Below are 19696 nucleotides of genomic sequence, written 5' to 3'. Positions count from 1 at the left end.
ACTCTTTGTTATGATGAGTGTCTAACATCTTAGATTACGCTTCCGCAACTTTTAAACTAAAAATCAAAGAAGCTATCCACATTCAATGGGAGAAACCTACACTTAATCATCAACTTTATCATGTTAATTTAAGACTTTCCTTGTAAATGCATGCATTGTTCTGTTACTATTGTTTGTTTTGTCCAATCAGCATTTTGTTACACACTTTAAATTCAACTTTGTATTTTATGTTATTCAGAACTGAAGATGACAGAAAAACTGTCGAAACATGTTTTTAAAAAGTTTCGTTCATTTTCTTAACTTCGTTACATATCTGCTTCTATCCAGACCTTTTGGCGAGATATATCTACATTCAAACATTTTGCGTTCACAAGCGAAATGTTCTGTGGTTTCTACGACGTGGAACATACCATGTAGTAGAGAGGGGAGGGGGGCACTTTTGTCAGTTACCTAAAGGTGTGGGTCAGGAGTTTTTTTTTTTTATCATTAAAATGCAAGGGAGGGCCAACACTTTTTTTGGAAAAAAATACCAAAATTCCCCAGCTCCCCCACTATAAAATTTGCATAATAAATGTGGCGGTAAATTTAGATGCTTTGTTTAGCTTTTACGCAGCAACACTTTGTTTCGGTGAGGGCATGAAGACACGAGTTCATTACTTTTGTTAAGTGATGACTTGGTATTTTTTCTTCAAGGCAGAGATTGCATCTTTTACTTGCGCTATTGCAGGGTGAGCTTGATGAAAGGATACGCCATTAAATAAGGTGGTAAATGTTATTGTTTTTAAGAGTCCAGATGTGTTTGCTGAGTTCGGTAGACTTTCTGTGTTTTGCGTGTCGGAATGATGCAGTGTGGTTTCTGTATCTTGCCTTGAAATCGTCTTCTGTAAGTCCGATGTACGTTTCAGTGGTGCTATTGTCCTTACTTGTGACAGTGGCTTGGCACTCGCCTCGGTTGAAATTTCCTGTCTTTTTCTTTTTTTTCTTTTCTTTTTTTTTCTACGCCTATGTGTTTAATAGATTTAGAAGCAAGCAGCCACAACAGCAACAACAAAATGGTAACTGAATCTAGTAAAATGCATTCCATGTTTTGAATTACTACAATATTAGAGGCTGCATAATATACTATGCAAGCTCAATTCTCAGTTGCACCTGGCAGTCGCTCCGATTCGCCTCTGTTCGGTTCGCTTCGAAAATGCTGCGTCAACTCAACAGTTTTTTTACTCGAAAACGGTAAGAGGACCTTCACTGAGATCAGGTCAATTTTAACATAAAGAGATAAATTGAATCCCTTTCGTTTTGAAATTCGGGGATTTAGCAGTTCAGCAACTGCCGGTTCCACCAGTGAAGTCGAACAACATGGAGCAAGCACTTGACATGAAGAAAACGCCAGTGATGAGAGCTGCCCCGCTAAAGAAGCGTTGGGACCCAAGGTACGTTAGAAATCACCTCTGTTGTGATCTTTCCCCGTGAAAGAAATTGTCAACTTTTTAAGATTGTGCTACCTTTAAAAGGCCTGCTTTAGATCCTTACTTACTTTCACTGAAATTCATACGGCCTTCTTTCTTCAATCTAACTCAGATCTCCGGAGCCACCGGTCCTTAAACGAACTTCCGACAGAAAGATCCTCAGCCATTTGACCATACAAGAAAATCTATCAGGCATTGGCACGGTGCCACGCCGTTTCCATACAACTGTTTATTCGAACAAGGAGCTCTAATGGAAATTAGAATTCAACGCAGAATTTTCTATTCAGTCTCTTGAATTCATTATGAAGCGTGCAAGTGATTTCGAAGAGCCAAGTTTAAGACATTCCTAAAAAGAAGTCCGTTATTATAGTGCGGATGGCTTCATAAAGAAGTGCCTTTCTTTATGCTTAAATGTACGACGCCTTGATCTTTCACACAATACATCTAATATCAGCCAAGCCTTTCTCGAGCACATGCCTTTCTTAGAGAGCAGTATCATTAAAGGATGTACCAGTATAAATGCACGGAACATGTTAAGTTATCTCGGAAAGTGCAAGGTACCATTATGTCTTGGATCTAGTTCATGTGGGTAAGCAATTACCTAAACTTAAGATATTCAAAGCCGAATGGAGCTGCCCTTTTTCGGTAGAGCCAGTCCAAAATTTTCTTAGCGATTGCAACCTTTCTGAGTTAGCTGTAACGCCATCATGCTAGGGTGCCTTTTCGCCTCTCTGGGAAGCAATTGCGGGCCAGCACAGTAATGTAGTATGTGGAGAGTGCATATGTCCCAGATTGAAGCCTAAAATTTAATTATAATAGCCTATAATAATACTCAACCAACTTCTGACTACTATAGGTATGAGTTGCCTGCCAAAAGAGAGCATGCATATTTTGGTGTATGTGTGTGTGTGTTTTAATATTCATTTTTCTATGATTCTTTAATTCTAAGCGGGTGTGAAAGACAGTTTTTTGTTCTAAAGGTTGAATTGTTACTACCCCTTCCTGGATCATGTAATCCAGCGTATGAACGACCGATTCCCCCAGGGCCTGAAAGGTGCACAACAAGGCACACTGCTTATTCCTGCAAATGTTGGGAAACTAACGCCTAAGATAGAAGATGGTCCGAAGAAAGAGTTCGCAGCGGAGTTCCCCAAGCCCCAGACGTTCGAGCAAGAGGTGAGCCTTTGGTATCTGATAGGAGCCAACAATGTGATCATTTTTTTCCGTTGCCAACCAAAATGTAGTTTGAAAACCTGCATGGTTATGGCATGGTTATGGTTATGGCTATAGCGTGCCACGTTGGGTATTACATCAATTTTCTTTCTTACTACTAGAATTACGAAATGCTTTCTTTTTGTCAGTAGAATCATTTGGGTTACAGGTCACCCGTTGGAAGGACGTCGTGTTAAGGCTATGCTACGTGATCATGGCAGAGTAACGACTCTTATATAATCTGTGGCTTGCTGCGATAAACAGTTCTATACGAACATGTCCAGCATTCTCCATCTAATTCTTACTTTGCCAGTGGGAGGCTGCTCGTGCGAGAGGAGTTTTAGCGCCCTCCGACGTCTCAAGATCTGGTGCTCTTCCACTATGAGTTCTGACAGCCTACGTAAATAACAGCATTCCCCTTGACACCTTCCGCGCGACACCTTAGGTAAAATAAGTAGTCACACAACGAGTATGAAATAACGACCGTGAAATTAATCGCTGCCTCCATCACAATCCGATTAAGAAAGATAATTTACATGACCAATATTTGATTGACAGCGCAGTGTTGGCTATCGTCAGAACCACAAATTCAATTTAAAATTTGATTCTGGCACATCTTTAAAATAGTGCCTCGGTTGAAAACTTTTTCCAGCTAAGGGCCTACCAAGTCAACCAGTGTGACCATTTTGTCACAACCATTCAACCATTTTAATTGTAGTTGACCATTGAAAACATTTGGTCCATTTTAGACAGATCTACCATTTTCAGCGGTTTGACCTTTTATCTTGCACGACCGTTTTGACTTATTGGACCAAAATGAAATGAAATTTCACCAGTAGGATCATTTTATCTTGTTAGACCATTGCAAATGGTTCGACCATTTCATCTAGCTACCCTACTCTAGTGAGTTGGACCATTTTCAAAGTGGGACCATTCTATTTATTAAGACAATTTCCTCTAGCTGAACCATTTAAACAAGTTGGACAATTCTATTTTGCCTAATAGTTTAAAACAGTTGTACCATTATATGGAGTAAGATCATTTTAAGCAGTTGGATCACTTTTTGTTAGTGGACCATTTTAACTGATTGTTCTGCCTTAACTGGTTAACTAGATCATTATAAGCAGTTGGAGTATTTTTTATTAGTAACACCATTTTTGGTAGTTGGACCATTTTATTTAGTTAAAACATTTTCAATTGTAAGATAAAATGTCCGATTATGGCCAACTGACCGATTATACTGTCCGATTACAACTCTACAAAACAATAAACGAATAATAAAGCAGTTAGTGCACCAATCACATTTGAGGAATTTGTAATCGTTATTATTAAAATGGTTAAACTGTTTGATTGGTCCAACCGGTTACAATGGTCTAACTAGAGAAATTGGTCCATCTAGTTGAATGGTCCATTTGTTTAAAATGGTCCAACCAGTTAAAATGGTCTGCCTTAAAAAATGGTCCAACCGCTTAAAATGGTCAAATTAGGTAAAACCACTCAACATGATAAATTGTGACGATAGGTTTTTCGCACTAAATGGAATTTGCGGGGAACGCAACAAAGGGGGGGGGGGGGGAATAACTCAGTAAAGATCACTTGGTAGCGGGAACGGAAACTCGTCACAGTTTCCTGACACATAGACACCTACTTCAAGCGAACTTGCTACGGACGTCAAGGATAAGACTGTGTTTGGTTCCACAGTAACTTTATTTTAGTTCGTATCGAGAACCGACATGACCTCTAGCATACTCAGCTTAGTAATCGCCACGCAATCGTCGATTTAATCGCTACACAGTCGTCTATGTAATCTAAAAAGCTTTACAAGGTCTATCCTTAAGTGCTATCGAGCGCGTGATTCTATTGTTCTATAAATTTATAATATTTGAATAGTATCACAAAAGAAGCGGAAAATATCTCTTTGAAGTTATCGACCATAACTAAGAAAACGGAGATTGGACTCACAGCTTTAAAATTGCAAACAGATATCTTAGCAAGTAAAAGTGAGAAGTCAATTTAAATTTCTGCTTGTCTATGCGATGTTGGTGTTAAATTTGAACAAGTGGCAACGAGAAAAGTTATGGCATGAAAAGAACTAATTTACGGACGTATGTTCCGCTGGCAACTTCCTGGGAAGTAATTAAGGTCGCTACAAGGAATGTTTACTCAACAATGTCCGCTCAGAATAAGATTACATATAAACCGATGTCCGGATGCACAAAGACGGAGAAAACAAAGCGACATGAACAAGTTGATAGTTAAAAGAATTTACTGTCAGCTTTTATCTTTTTCAAAAACATTACAATATAAAAAAACTACAGTGAATTGAGAACGGCTGAAATATTGAAAAAGTAACAAATGTGCTCCAAACAAACACACCGAAAATCACTAAATTTTCCAGTGACAAAATGCTCCACATTTTTAAATGGTTCAACCCATTAAAATTGTCTACCTAGAAAAAAATGGTCCATCCACTTTACCTGGTCTAAGTAGATAAAAAAGATCCAACCCCATTACATTGTCCAATTGGATAAGGTGGGGTAACTAGATAACATAGTCCAACTGATTAAAATTCCCCAAACTTACTGGATAAAATAATGGTCTAAAACGGTCTTACTTGCGAAAATGGTTATGTTGTAACTACATAAAATTGTTTAACTGGTAAAAATGGTCAAACTAGAGAAAATGGTCCAATTGGTTAAAATGATCAAACCGCTTAAAGTGATCAAACTAAAAGACAAACAAACAAACAAACAAAGCAAAACAATCGATTAAAATAGTCTAGCTCCAGAAATTAGTTCAACTGGTTGAACAATCCAGCTGCTTTTAAGCAAAAAATGGCTAAGCCTACTAAATTGCTTCAACAAGTGAAAATGGTTTGACTAAAGAAAATAGTGCAACTGGTTACAATGATCCAACCGGTTAAAATGGTTAATTAGAGACAAAATGGTTCAACTGGTTAAACGATACCACTCGCTGAAATGTTCCAACTGCTTCAAATGGTCTCAGTAGATAAACCGGTCCACCTTTTAAAATAGCCAGAGTGATTAAAAAAAGATCCACCTGTGTAAAAGGGTCAATCTGTTTTAAATGGAGCAATGGATAAAATGGTCTACCTAGATAAAATGGTGAAACTGCTCAAAATGATTTAACTGGGTAAGATGGTCCAACTTGATGAAAATATCCAATCGGTTAAAGTGGGGGTAAAAATGGGGATGGTGGGGATAAAATGGTCCGGCTGCTTAAAATGGTCTAACCAAATAAAATGATCGAGCTGGTTAAATGGCCTAACTGGATAAAAATGATCCAACTGGTAAAAATAGCCCACCTAGATCCACTTTGTAAATGGTTGAAATAACCTTATGGATTAAATTTGTATAACTAAAAAAATGGCCCAAGTGGTTAAAGTGACGCAACCGCTTAAAATGGTCTGACTGGTTTTTATAGTCCAACCGAATAAAATGGTCTCGCTAGATAAACTGGTCCAACTAGTAGAAATGGTGTAAACAGATTAAAATGGTCCAACTGGTTAAAATGGTAGAATCATTTAAAATAATATTACTAAACTATATGGTCCAACTCCTTAAAATGGTACAACGGGTTACGTTGGTCAAACTGGTTAAAACTATCAAACCAGACACTATGAATTAGTTTGTAGAAATTATCCAACAAGTTTTCATCAACCGTATCTGATTGAACGATCAAACTTGAACTGAGATAATAGTCCTACTTCATGCAGCTTCACTCGAGAATCAACGGACGAAATTGCTCAAAAATAGTCTTGTAAACCAAAATCGGTCGTGGACTCGGATCAAATTGGGTGAATAAATTGTCCTGGAAAAAAATAGGACAATTGAAGGACATAAACCTGTATTGGGATAAGGTTAGACTCGGAAATCAGTTAAAGAATATCACTGGTAACCGCTCTTGTCTGTTGGTCAGATGTTATTCTACTCTGTCAATTGCAAAATAGCATTTTGCCCATAAATTGTAAATTATATCCCTGTAGGAAATAACTTTTCTGTAATGTTTTCTGTTTTCACTTTTGTCTTAACTATTTTTTTCACTGCGTAAAAGTGGTGAGCTCATGTTGGTGTGCCTCTGATCTCTAGCTGATACTAACCGATATTACCGGTTTCCACTTCTTCACTTGCATTCTTAAGCACCACAGAAAGTAGGTGATTCCTTAGCCTTTCGATCGAAGTGAGCTCTCTTAGTTGGCACTTAATCTGCATAGCAGTCTCCTTGATATCGGATCACTCTTGTTAGTCTATTTTCCTTCCTTCGTCAATTTACACAGAATGATGCTTACAGGACTGCAAATGATCACGTTGAAAAGCCGGAAAGGACCGGAATGGCCTGTATTTCTTTTTACTAAAAAAGTGAATGAATACAGAAGTTAGAGAAACCAAAAAACAAACAATAAAAATGAACAGCTTGTATTTCCAACAGGGAAAGCTTGCAGTGTAAAGTACGAACGTTTAGAACATGGGTGTGAGTTACAACCCATACATTGTTGAGAAGGGAGAGAAGAAATGCAGAATTGTAGATCCTGAGAAAGAAGTTGCCTAAGCCTCTTTGTCGAGGTTTATTAGCAGCTTGATTTTTTATTCTTGTCCTGACGCTTATTTCATGTAAGAACTACCGCAACAGCGGGAACCACGCACATTTTCTGCCACAGCGAACCACACATTCCACTATACACCAACTTGCCATTTCAGTTTATGAAACGTTAGGATTATTTGTAATACGGGATCATTCACAGTTCAATATATAGTTTATTTCTAGTCCAGGGTCATTTGCAGAGCTGTTCTTTTAACACTAATCTAACAAGGTCACTTTCTAAATCACCACTTAAGGTATCAGAAGGAAAAAAATTCTTTTTTTTCAATTTCGTAAAAAATTGATATCTAATAATAAAAAAGAAAGATCTATCAACTTCTGAAAATGTTATTTTGGTATCTTTTTTACTTCAGGAGATATAAAGCAACAAGTAATTTGAAAGTAGAACGGAAGGCGCGGGATAGATGACACTTCATGTCAACTTATTCTGGTCACCTAATGAACGTTTTTCACTTTTGATTTACAATGCAAACCGCAAAGTTTTGAACAGTTCCGAAATAGTTCATTCGCTATCAAGTCTACTTACATCAGTTCTTTCCGAAGGCTAGAGAGATTGTCCTCGTATTTCAAATGTTGTTTTCAAGCTGTTATCATGTCCGAAAGCGATAAGTCCCTCTCGCCACTCCGGAAAAAGGAAAATTTATTCGCAGTTTGCATTGGAAAAGAAATATTGCTCACTAGTGTCAAGAGATTTAGTTGCCAGACTCTATTTCTATCGAAGTTGCCGTAGGCATTAGTTCGATAAAAATATCGCCGACAGTCCATCATCTTTCACGTAGCATTGCACTTCGTGCATCGATCGTCGAGGTGCGTTATGTTTCCAGTGTAGCTCTCCTTCCTCTGCCTCACCTCTTTCCTCCTCTTTTTGCTAGGTGAAGCACCTTCCATGTCGCTTAACCTTCTCGACCTGACTCCTTACAAAATGGATCAAAGTGTGTTCGCTCTTTGCCTTTTAGCACGCATCATCGTCGACAAGCAATGCAGTTTCAAACGGCTTGCTCCAATATGATTGGGTAACAACCTTCACGAGCGTGAAGAGGAAATGCGTTTGTGTAAGATAGCACCGACGGTCCTAAAAAGTCCAAGTCGCTTTTTCTGGTTAAGTGTTTTGGCTTGAGTTCTGATCTGAGTTTATTCTCTGCTGATATTCCGTCAATTTTCGTGAAATTTGGAGATAACTCGGAAGTATAATGTACCCCAAAAGCGTGTCCCGGATTTTCGATTTTTTCTTTCTTTCTTGAGATATAGCGTCTACAATGAAAACTTTGCTCAAAAGCGTTACTTTGAAGGTAAAAAATGATAAGAAAATTAACGGGGCGTTATAATGTAAATTCCAGACACGCCTTTTTTTGATTCAGATCACGTTTTAATAAAGAAGAAACGTTTTGATTGGAATGCGTCGTCAAAAAAACTTATCTTGTAGAACGTCTCAGCTAGAAAGAATAAGCTTCCATTCTGTTCGATGGTGAAAATTATAAAAATAAATTATATATCCTAAACCAGTGTTAATTAAGCTATCAAAAAATGTATACTCGTATAGGGTAAGGCACATAATTTTCGCGCTATCTCAGATTGAACGAAAACGCTTATTTTCCTTCTGTGATACCTTAATTCTCACACATTTTGAAAAAAAGGAACTCTGGTATACATCCAGCAGTGATTTTTTTATTAAGTGTACAAAATGCATTTCAATGTACATGCCAAAAAACGATCAAAATTCATGATAAAATCATGCAACTATAAACACGAGGTTGACAAGTGATACAAGCAATTGGTTTTGTGTTTTCCGAATACCTACTTAACTTAATCAAGAAGAAGTATTCAAATGCTAGGAACGTATTTGAGCTGCACCTATAATGACAAATGCCACTCCTCAGACGTAATAAACTTTTTTTTAAGTTTGCAGAAATTTAACTTAGCTTTTCACTAAGAAAATATGACATCCCCGGCGAAGAAGCTAAAACATTGAAAATAACAAGTCAAATGAAATAAAATCAATCACCAAGAGGAGACATGACAGTAAGGTTGTAAGTCACAATATGCAGTTCTTATAACACTAAGACTCATGTTCACGCAGATGGAAAACTAAAAGAATTGGATTTTTGTTAATGCCATTCAGAAGCTAAGTAATACAAACATGTTCCAAGTGTAGTAAATAGCAAATACTTCTGCATTTTTCCGTTGGATCTGTTCCTCGAGATTCGGAGAAAAATAAACTTACTTATGGGGAACTTTTTCCTTCCCATTTACAGTAAACTTTCCCCCTTGACACCATATACATGTAGTATCACTAGATGCCACTTATATCTACCAATGAGACACTTTCTTTTTTCTCAACTGATCAAAGCATCTGAGGAATCCAGTCAACATGATTCAAAGCTAACAAATAATGGAAAGTGTGGTTATTTCATCCTTTTAACAACTCCTTTTTTCAACATGTACTACAATAGAATCCCAGTAACTCTAACTCAGCAAGGGAGTTCTCTTATTATAATAACGTACATGTACATAACAATACCTTTCTAAGGAAATAGTGTAGAGACAAACCTTTCTGTATTTCTTGTATCCAAAATTTAAAAATGTATATTCTACGCTATTATCTACATAAGGGGGTTAAAGCGATTTTCATATTACTATTTACAAGTAAAATTCAAGCAGGGGCCGTGAAACTATCCACATATGAAGCTAATATTCCAAGGTCACTTCACACTCTGCGGGATTTAACAGGGTTTTCAGGATTAAATCGTCCAGAGTATGCCATGTTATGATAACCACCACTAGTGCGATACATGGACTTGGGAGTAGGGGCAACGGCAGTGAGTAGATCAGCACTCAGATCTTCTATCAGCTGATTCTCGCCTCTGTTAAAAGAAAAATCCAGAAAATTATTGCAGCTACATTCTTGGTTATATTATATTGAAATATTGTGTATATACTTAATTCTTAGATCTAGTTTGATATTATAGTTAATACAAATTTCTATAGTTAAGTCAAGTACATTTATAATTAAATGATGGCATGAATAATTAAGAGTCACTTTCACCAGCAACTGTATTAAGATCTGTCTTTATAAAGATAAGTCAAATTTCATCAAAGCAATAACTATGACTGGCAACTGCTCACAGCCTGACAAAAAAGTTTTCTCAACTACCCCTTTTCATTCTCGTAAACTATGTTTGCAATTTTTCATTTTGTTAAATTGAAGGAAGATGGAAGTGGCAAAATGCATTTAGCAGTTACTGCGCAAAAATAACAAGAATTTCTATTTCTCATCTTTTAAACCTAATTGGTTAAGTTTTTTATGGAAGTGTTTGTACAAAAGAGCTAAGATCCATGTGGAGTTTCAAGTAGACAAGTTTTTCAGCTAAATACGTGTATGATTGCATAGATTATGAACCAATGATCTTTAATCATTCCTTGTTCAAAATAACTTGACGGTGAACAACATAGTGGACAACGCAGTAACTTAGAAATTTCACAAAGGCTTTGTTGCATATTGCAATAATAATAATAATAAAACAACAATCTAAGAAAAGCGACATTCAGTAGAACACTATTCCAGATGTACACACCGAACAGTTTTACTCTCAGTTGTACCGTTGAACACCAGGAATGGACAAATTGCATTATAATTAAGCACTTATATGACAATGCTTGCCTACTAGGGCAAGGAATCTGTGTGTGATATTGGTGCTGACGTTTCTGCTGAATGGGGGGTTGTACCAGAGTATTTTGTTCTGTTGTCTGTTTTTTCGTTTGTTAGTCGTGGGTGGTTCGTAGTGTAGAGTGTACTGGTATCCGCATTCGTCGGCTGCTTTTGGTATGGTGGTATGGTATGGGCACTAGAAGACAAGCACTTTCCAAAAGACCACAGTCTTAGAAAAATCTTTAATCGTAACAAAATCAAAATCAGTTACAGCTGCATGAATGGCACGAAACAGATCGTCGACAAAGACAACAAACGTATTCTATATTCATCCAAACACATCAATGACACCGCCGATAACACCAACACAAAAGACACCAAAACTTGCAACTGCCGATAGAAGAACACACACTGCCTCAAATCATCTCTTATCTACCAAGCCACCGTCACACGTAAGGACAACAGTACCAATGAAACATACATTGGACTTACAGAAAACGACTTCAAGACTAGATACAGAAACCACACCGCATCATTCCGACACACAAAACACAGAAACTCTACCGAACTCAGCAAACATATCTGGATTCTTAAAGAAAATAACATAAACCACTTTATTTCAAAGCGTATCCTTTCATCAAGATCACCCAACAACAGCGCAAACAAAAGATGCAACCTCTGCTTCACAGAAAAATTACTCATCATCCGCCGACCCGAATTATCATCACTCAATAAACGTGATGAACTGGTGTCCTCATGCCGCAACAGAAACAAAGCGTTACTGCGTAACAATTGAACTAAGCATCTAAATTAAGTGACACGCCTGTTATGCAAATTTGTAAAGTACATAAGCGATGGTATGAATATTCTTAACAATAAAATCCCCTGATGAGTGAGCAATCACGAAACAGGCTTGTAGGGATGAAAGTATAGTCTCTCTGTTTTTTTCCCCTATCGCAGCATATATCTCGCTCTACACCTACGTATCGAGCACTGTAAAACGAAAAAAAAAAAATATATATATATATATATTTTTTTGTTTTGAAATTGTCATGATTGGCTTAAGATCTCAGTTTCTAACAACTTCTTATACATAAAGTACCAGGTATTTTGAGCATAAACAAGGAAGCATGCTCCGCTGTCATTGTTCACATTCTACAAAATATGTTCATTTTATGATTCCAAGTTGCCTGGACGAAATTATGAAGTTCTGCCTTATTGTTTAGCTTGGCTTTTGTTTTGTAACCTTACTGACATGGACATGGTGTAATATTCCACAGTTAGAACACTTTTTAATGTTGCAGCTTTGAGTTTACAAGCTACAGATTTTCTTTCAAAATGGCTCAACAGAATGGGGAAATGGTAGTTTGGGTGATGAATGACCCCTAAAACAAATGTACGTTAAAAAAAATTCAATATTGAAGAAATTCTGGTCATTATTTTGATGGCACCATGCAAAGGCCGGTGCAAAACAATGTAAGTATGCACAGTGACTCTCAAACAATAAGATATTGTTACTTTGATGTGAATTATGCATGCATCATTTATCACCCTTTTGATGAGAAAACAAAAGATATATAGATATAAATGTATATCTTTAATATAAATTTTCAAATTGCAAAGTTTTTTAAAACAGATATATATATATATATATATATATATATATATATATATATATATATATATATATATATATATACATGTATACATGCATTTAACAAACAAATCAATTAGAAAAGATTACCAAACACTTACTTGGATGAATACTTTTTGCCTGGTGAAGGAATTGCTCTTCTGCACTTCACGCAAACCACAACAGCAGCTGCAATAAGGCCTAGGACAGCACATACAGATGATACAGTTACAGCAATATTTCCTGAACTATGTGTGTCTTCATCTTCTTCTGGAGCACTGCTATCCTGAACAGAGCCCCCATCAGTGACATTGATGGCACCACATGATGACACATCACTAAGAACCCTCACTGCATAGGAGTTGTAGCCTGGAAAAATAAAAGTTACTAACAGTTTCCAAAAAAGTAAAAGTGAACAATTTTGTTACATTTTCAACAAAGTTGAAAGTTGAAGTAAAAGATGTGTCTGTCAATGTTGGTTACAGTGTTGTGATGCTTCAAATTTAGAGACTCTAATAACTATAAATTATGAAGTCTAGGATATGATCTTCTACTCTACAATTAATAGAGACTCTAAAGATTACCTTTCACGAACATGTTAACATTCATCATTTACCATTATCATGACAAATGCAGCCATCCAAAGTAGGAAAGTAAATTGAACTTGCTTTCATATTGTTGGTGCAGTACTACAAAAGTAATACAAAGAACTACCAGTGTCACAAAAATCAACTTACCCAAGTCTATGACATTCTTGCTCCAGTTAAGAAGAATGTAAAACTGACAAATCAGTTGACGAACTGAATGTTCTTCAACTGGATTTATTTCCATACTAAGTTCAGCACTGATGCTGTCTCTACACTGGAGCAGTACACTCTCATTCACTATATTCCCTATGTCAAAACTGCAATTGCATGATTTTGCCATGTAGGAAGCTATACCCTGGTTAATGTGTATCATATCCTGGGAGTCCTGGTGAGTAACAAACAAACAAAAAATTGTAAATATTATGGTAATAATTCTTTATACTTAATACATGATGATAAATGACAAACAAAAACTTATTCCCCTCCTTTATTCAAATTTGTTAGTTAAAGTAAAATATCCTAGACAATTAAAGAGACTTGAAGAGCAAAAGATATTCAAACTATCCCAATTGAGGCTTTCTTGTACTTGTAACTTTTTGTGGCTACCTCTTCCTGTAGGAGGCAAAGCCACTTATGTCATCAAGTGGGTGCATGATTGCATGAGAGAGTGAGTGCATGAGTGAGTGAGTGAGTGTAACAATAGAATTCAGAGTATCTCAGTAGTTTGACATTACAGCTAAAACAGTAAATACTTCATTTACTCTCCTACAAGTTATGCCCAAAAAAGCATGGGATAAGGTATTTTTAATGCTCTCAACCAGCTGTTGTATTCTTGTGAGAAACGTGTGGGATCTGATACGGCAATCTTCATGTCCAGGTCCTGATGTTGAAGTCTTGTGCCCACACAAAAAGGGTAGGCTCTGGTGTGGTATATTTCAATGCTACCAACATGATGTTATAGTCTCTCACGAAAAGTGTGGGGTCAGATATGGTATTTTAATGCTTGCAAACTCAAGAAAAGTGAGGAGTCTGATATGGTATCTACAATGTTTTGACCCAGATGTTGTGGTCTCACATGAAAAGTGCAAAGTGTGATGGGTAATTTTAAATTTTTGGGAACTGTTGTTGGAGTCTCAAACCCACATGAAAACCATGGGGTCTGATATGGTATTTTTTAATGCTCATGGCCTGCTGAAAAGTGTGGGGTCTGATATGCTATTTTATTATTTAGGCCAAGATGTTGTGCATCGTCTCATGTGTCTCATTAAAGTTTTGGACCTGATTTTGTAGTCTGAAACCTGCATTTGGGGTCTGATATGGTATACTTAATGTTCATGACCTGATGTTGCAGTATCACAATAGATGTGATCTGCAAATCATGAAAGCTTTGAGGAAATTTTTTCCTTTGAAAAGAAAGCATTTTACCATTTAATTGGCAACTTGTGGCAAAAAGAGCCACTAAATTTGCAAAGCAAGCAAGCTGCTAAATGCAATACCTTGTGTTATTATCTATACAGAACGATCAAACAGATGAATGGTGGATCAGCAGAATAGCAGAATATCTAAGACAAGGAACTACTGAATATTCTAAAACACCAAATGCTTTTTTGTATGAAACAAAAGTCTCAAAAAACGGAATTTCAATAAAATAAGAAACTATCTATAATTAACAGGTGAAATTAAAAGAAACATATGTAATCATTGTTGGAGCCCAAAGGATAGGGGAACTGTGAGGCTTTCAAGGTAGCCCCTCTAAATTATTATCATATTACTATTGTTATCATTATTATTAATATTATTACTTGTGTCCACTTAATTATTGGTTGAATGTCAATTACATAATATATTCTTGAATCATCTTTCTCTTATGGAACAGGGTACTCATACTTTGGTCTCACTTCAAGAGATAGCTCCAAAAGCTTCCAAAAAGTCACAGAATCACTTACTTTCAGGACACAGTGCCTCACTCAGTTACTTGTTACAATGTTACTCAAGTCAAGGCCATTACAGCCTCTTCTTTTTATCCCACTCTAACTTTAGACCATAAACACTACATAAGTTAAACATAACAGCTTGCTACATGACTGCAAGTCCCAATTTGAAGTTCTGCTGGCTTTAAATGCAAAAAGTTTTTCACCATCTAATTTTGATTATCATACCAGCCTTAAAACCTTTTGATGAACAAGTAGTTTAGTGTTAAACTTGCCACCATAAAGAGTTTGGAGGCTGATGTTTCAAGCATTAGCCCTTCGTCAGAGAAATTGGAAGAATTATGGGTTGTGTGCAGGTTGATATGCAGGAAATGGAGCTACACTATTGGCGGGAGTATGGTGATGCATTGTTACTAAATTACCTGTTATACTTTCCCACTGACACAGCACCACAGTTTCTTTAGAAACTTACCCCTTTCATTCCTTTGATGAACTGGTTGGTAGAGGTGACAAATTAATGAAAACCTTAACTACATTACATACAAGTGACACACAAATTTCAGACCAAATGTTTTTGTCACATTGATAACAAATGTTTGTTATGTAGTACCTCTAGAAGTTTGCAGTCTTCTGTCATTAGCTTGAGAGAAAACTGTCGCTCAAAATGTTTGACTGGTGTTGCTTTTGTAGACCCTGTAAATGTGCAGATACCAATTCAATCAAAACACTTAAGAAACACTTCATACTGCAATTCACAGTAACAAAGAAAACTTAAAATAAAAAGTTCAACCAAACTTTACCTTCACATTTTTTTCCAGAAAACCCATCAGGGCAGATACACTCAAAACCATTCACTTCATCTCTGCATATGCCACCATTCTTACATGGATGAGAAAGGCAGTCATTAATATTAACTGCACAGTTGTAACCTGTAAAACCTGCCTTACAAGAGCACTTGACACTGTGACCTTTGTCTTGACAAGATATGGAATTGATGCACATCATGGGCTCCTGACAGAGGTCTATATCAATTTGGCAGTGATCTCCACTGAACCCCATACCACAATCACATCTGTAACCACCAACTTCATCGATACAACTTCCTCCATTCTGGCAAGGATTGGAAAGACATTCCTTAAGGTTGTAGTCGCATTTGATCCCTGCATATCCAGGTGAGCAATGGCATTTGAAGCCATTTACTTGATCAATACATGTACCATGAGCACAAGGAGAATGTAAACATTCATCTATATCAACTTCACAGTGAGAGCCTAGGAGAAAATAAGAAACACATTACCCTTCCCTGCACTGTCACAGACAGAGATTTCTCATGTGTCATAATTTGCAAGCCATTCCATTTCAAGTTCTTTACAATAATTCTTACTCCCACAGGCAAGAAAACAAAACACCCTCTATGGCTGTTTTGTCCAATCCATGTCACATTCATCTCAGTGACATTTTATTATGAACTCTTGCTCTGCATCAAGTTATACTGTTATCCAGTCCTTTTACAAAAAAATTACAATAAAACCTCAGTTTGAACAGTGAACTTAACCATCAAATCAAAAAGCAGACTTCAGTCTCTATTTTAAATGCTCAGCACATATCAAGTCCAAACCTCTAAGCTGTTGTTGATTTTGTTTGCCTGGGCACATACAAAGTGTCTGCAGCATTTATAGTGATAATCCAGAAAAACTTTTAAAAGCCCAGAGAGGTACATGTTAAAAAATATATGTACATTATTCTGTTCTGTTATGATCCATCAAATATTTTTGATCAAGCACAATTGCTCAAAACTCAGCACATGACTGAATTTCCCCCAACTAAAACTGGGTGATAGCCAAGAATTTCACCCAAGTGATATTCCCCAACTTTCACACCCTACCTCTGCTACATTACGTCCTTGTTTTAAATTTAATTGGAGATGAGAGAGGGTTTTGTGGTCTTTACAGAAGAGGGGAAATCTTTTTTTGTTCATTCAGTTGCATAAGAGTACACTCAAAAGTAAACATCCCACACAGCATAGAGTAAGCTGTTTGTGAACATTTTTTCATGCACTTTGAAAAAAATTTGAAGGATATTAAACACAATAGCCTCTATTAGGCACATTATCTGTTTCAAGATGCAAACAGTTTTCTGAGGGCATTAAAGGTACAAGTTTAAAATATATACTCATTACTAAAATAATTTATCATTTGAGTATTTGAAAGCCAGGTTTGTTCATTTCCATAATTCATCTCTAATAGCATTGTCCATTGAGAATGTCCAAATAAAGTTTTTGTGTTGGTGGTTCACCAGGATTTGCTAAACAGTGGCTTTAAGTAAAGCTGTCTGCTTACAAGATTGCCTGTTGCAGTGGTACCCTAGAGTAGCACTTTCAATTCTGTTTGCTGAAAACTTTAGCCTAAATATCTAAAAGCAATGTACCCCCAAATTTATACAAAAAGGTCACCAGTTATCTAAGAGCCAATCAAAAGAAAAATATTTCTTTTTTCTTGAAGAGACCTGTGACCCGTCTTTCTTTTGCACAATCTTACAACATTTAGTTCTTCTTTCTCTGTGATAAACCATAAATTAAAGTATTTTATTTCCAAAAAATAACCTAAAAAAAAAATTAAAGCCCTCACCCTTGCCTGTGACAGGCTTTTAGTTATTGGGATGAGTGAAAGATTGTGCTTGCGAGAGATTGTGGGACTGAGGAAAGAAAAATGTTGGGAGGAAGTAAACTTGTTCAAATTTTCAGTGAAACATATAAGAGCTCTCATTTCTTCCTCAATTTACTCCAGGCCTGTAGATTATTTAAGAGAAAATGTCACCTTTCTTGAAAAAGGTGGCAGTTGTTAAAAAAAAAAAGCACTAGTTCCTTATAGAGGGAATCAACATTGAGTTTGGCCTAAAGTGGCTCCTAATACCTTGGCCAAAGGAAACATTTCCCTTTTTCAGAGAAAATAAGATGTCTACCTCAAATACTTAGATAAACATGTTTTTCACTTTGACAAGGAAATTTGACTTGAAATCCAGAAAACACTCTATGATATTTAAATTGTCACTAAGATGTGACAATAAAACTATGTGCTTACAGTTTTACACTCATTGGGTTGAAGAAAATAAAAAAGGACAAGGGTAACTTCATAGTTGCCATTGATCTAGGTCTCTTTTGCCTTAAGCTTTCTTTGATTCCTTTGGCTGCAAGCGCAAATCGAAGTTAGTGCAGATGTACAACAAGATCACTCATGAGTGAAATCATGCTTTAACATCATGGGGAATAACTGCTGAAATGAGACTTACTCTGGTCCAACATCCCAGAATGAACAGAAATGCATTGTTTGTTCAAATCCAAGTACTGCTATGTACAGAAAAACCTTCAAGACATTTATCCAAAAATCTAATAACTATATAAGCTGCTGAGAGAAGTAAAAATCAAGCCTAATTAAGATCAATCTAGAAAATTTTAGCCTTCACCAGGCCAGGGCAGGTGATTGATGAAAATGTGAGTGTTGATATGAACTGACATATCAACCAATCACAGGATATATTTAAGAGCTGGTGTGTTAGAGGAGAGTTTTTAAAACAACACTTTTAAGTTGTTGTTTCATGGCCATTTCCCTACCAACCATGACCACCATTTGCTGCCAGTCTACTCCTTCATTTCTCTCCACTGACTGAAAACCAAGAGCAGCCTGCTTTTTCTCATAAGCAAGAATATATACCTTTATATCAAATTAGGTTCACTTTCCATTCAATACCTTCAATTTACATGAGCTGTGGTATTGTCAAAAAGCCACAAAAACAACAGCATTCAACTGGTAATAATTAATACAAATTATAATACCAACATCTCTTTTGTTAATTCAATGAGTTACCTGTTGATGTGAAATATGAGCCATTGAAAAAGCATACCCTTACAGCTCATTACCACTAAACAAGAATGTTGAACTTCACATTTTTTTTTGCAAACTGTAAGTCACTATTTGGCTAGAGCCAATGAATGAATTTGTCAGCATAATCTGAGTCAAATTTTGTTTCAGATTAATCCTCTAACAAATGCATCAATTATGCTCTAAGGGATTGCACAAAATGGCTTATTGGCAGGTGTAACTTATGAACTGGGTTTATGGGCCATTTCAAAGACTCCAAACAGATGGAGTTTTTCATGCATTATAAAGGATTATTATTGTGGATTAACAGGTTCTAGCCACAAAGAGACCCAAAGGTTTCACATTAAAAAATGTCACTCAGACACGTGTGCAAAAACAAAACCATAAAAAAATCAAGCAAGCAGGCACTAGAAATAAGTTTTCTATACTATTCTCAGCTATTCAGGTAACCCTTCGACTGTCAGTTGCTTATGTATAAGAACCCTTACTTAGAAAGTGGGACATACTACATGTTTAATTATGTACCTGTAAACCCAGAAGGGCACTTGCACTGGAAAGAACCAACCCCATCCACACAGCTGCCACCATTCAAACATGGACTTGAAGCACATTCATCAATATCAACTTCACAGCTCCTACCACTGAAGCCCCGTAGGCACTGACACGTAAAGTTGTTCACCTCTGGAATACAGTTACCACCATTTTGACACGGGGAGGACAGAC

At 36.6% G+C, this 19696-nt stretch overlaps 1 protein-coding gene across 2 annotated transcripts in view; it reads right to left on the bottom strand.

The window, feature by feature from the left end:
- Nucleotides 1–8943: 8943 nt before the first annotated feature.
- LOC113672382 (uncharacterized) overlaps nt 8944–19696 on the bottom strand; it is an 11999-nt gene continuing 1246 nt past the window's right edge. The window contains exons 1-6 of one of the 2 annotated variants that reach the window (XM_027188664.2): nt 19499–19696; nt 15896–16366; nt 15706–15788; nt 13315–13549; nt 12700–12946; nt 8944–10159 (exon numbers count right to left, since the gene is read on the bottom strand). The exon at nt 19499–19696 is cut by the window's right edge and continues 1246 nt beyond it. In XM_027188664.2, coding sequence (XP_027044465.2) covers nt 10003–10159; nt 12700–12946; nt 13315–13549; nt 15706–15788; nt 15896–16366; nt 19499–19696 — 1391 coding nt within the window. In that variant the 3' untranslated portion in view covers nt 8944–10002. The remainder of the gene's footprint in view (nt 10160–12699; nt 12947–13314; nt 13550–15705; nt 15789–15895; nt 16367–19498) is intronic. The other variant, XM_089208620.1, reaches the window with a different exon arrangement.

This window comes from Pocillopora damicornis, chromosome 6, assembly GCF_964200805.1.
Source record: "Pocillopora damicornis chromosome 6, jaPocDami1.2, whole genome shotgun sequence".
In the NCBI taxonomy this organism is placed as follows: Eukaryota; Metazoa; Cnidaria; class Anthozoa; order Scleractinia; family Pocilloporidae; genus Pocillopora; species Pocillopora damicornis.
The sequence above is the reverse complement of the archived record's forward strand: the minus strand, read 5'-3'. Positions and strand labels throughout refer to the sequence as shown.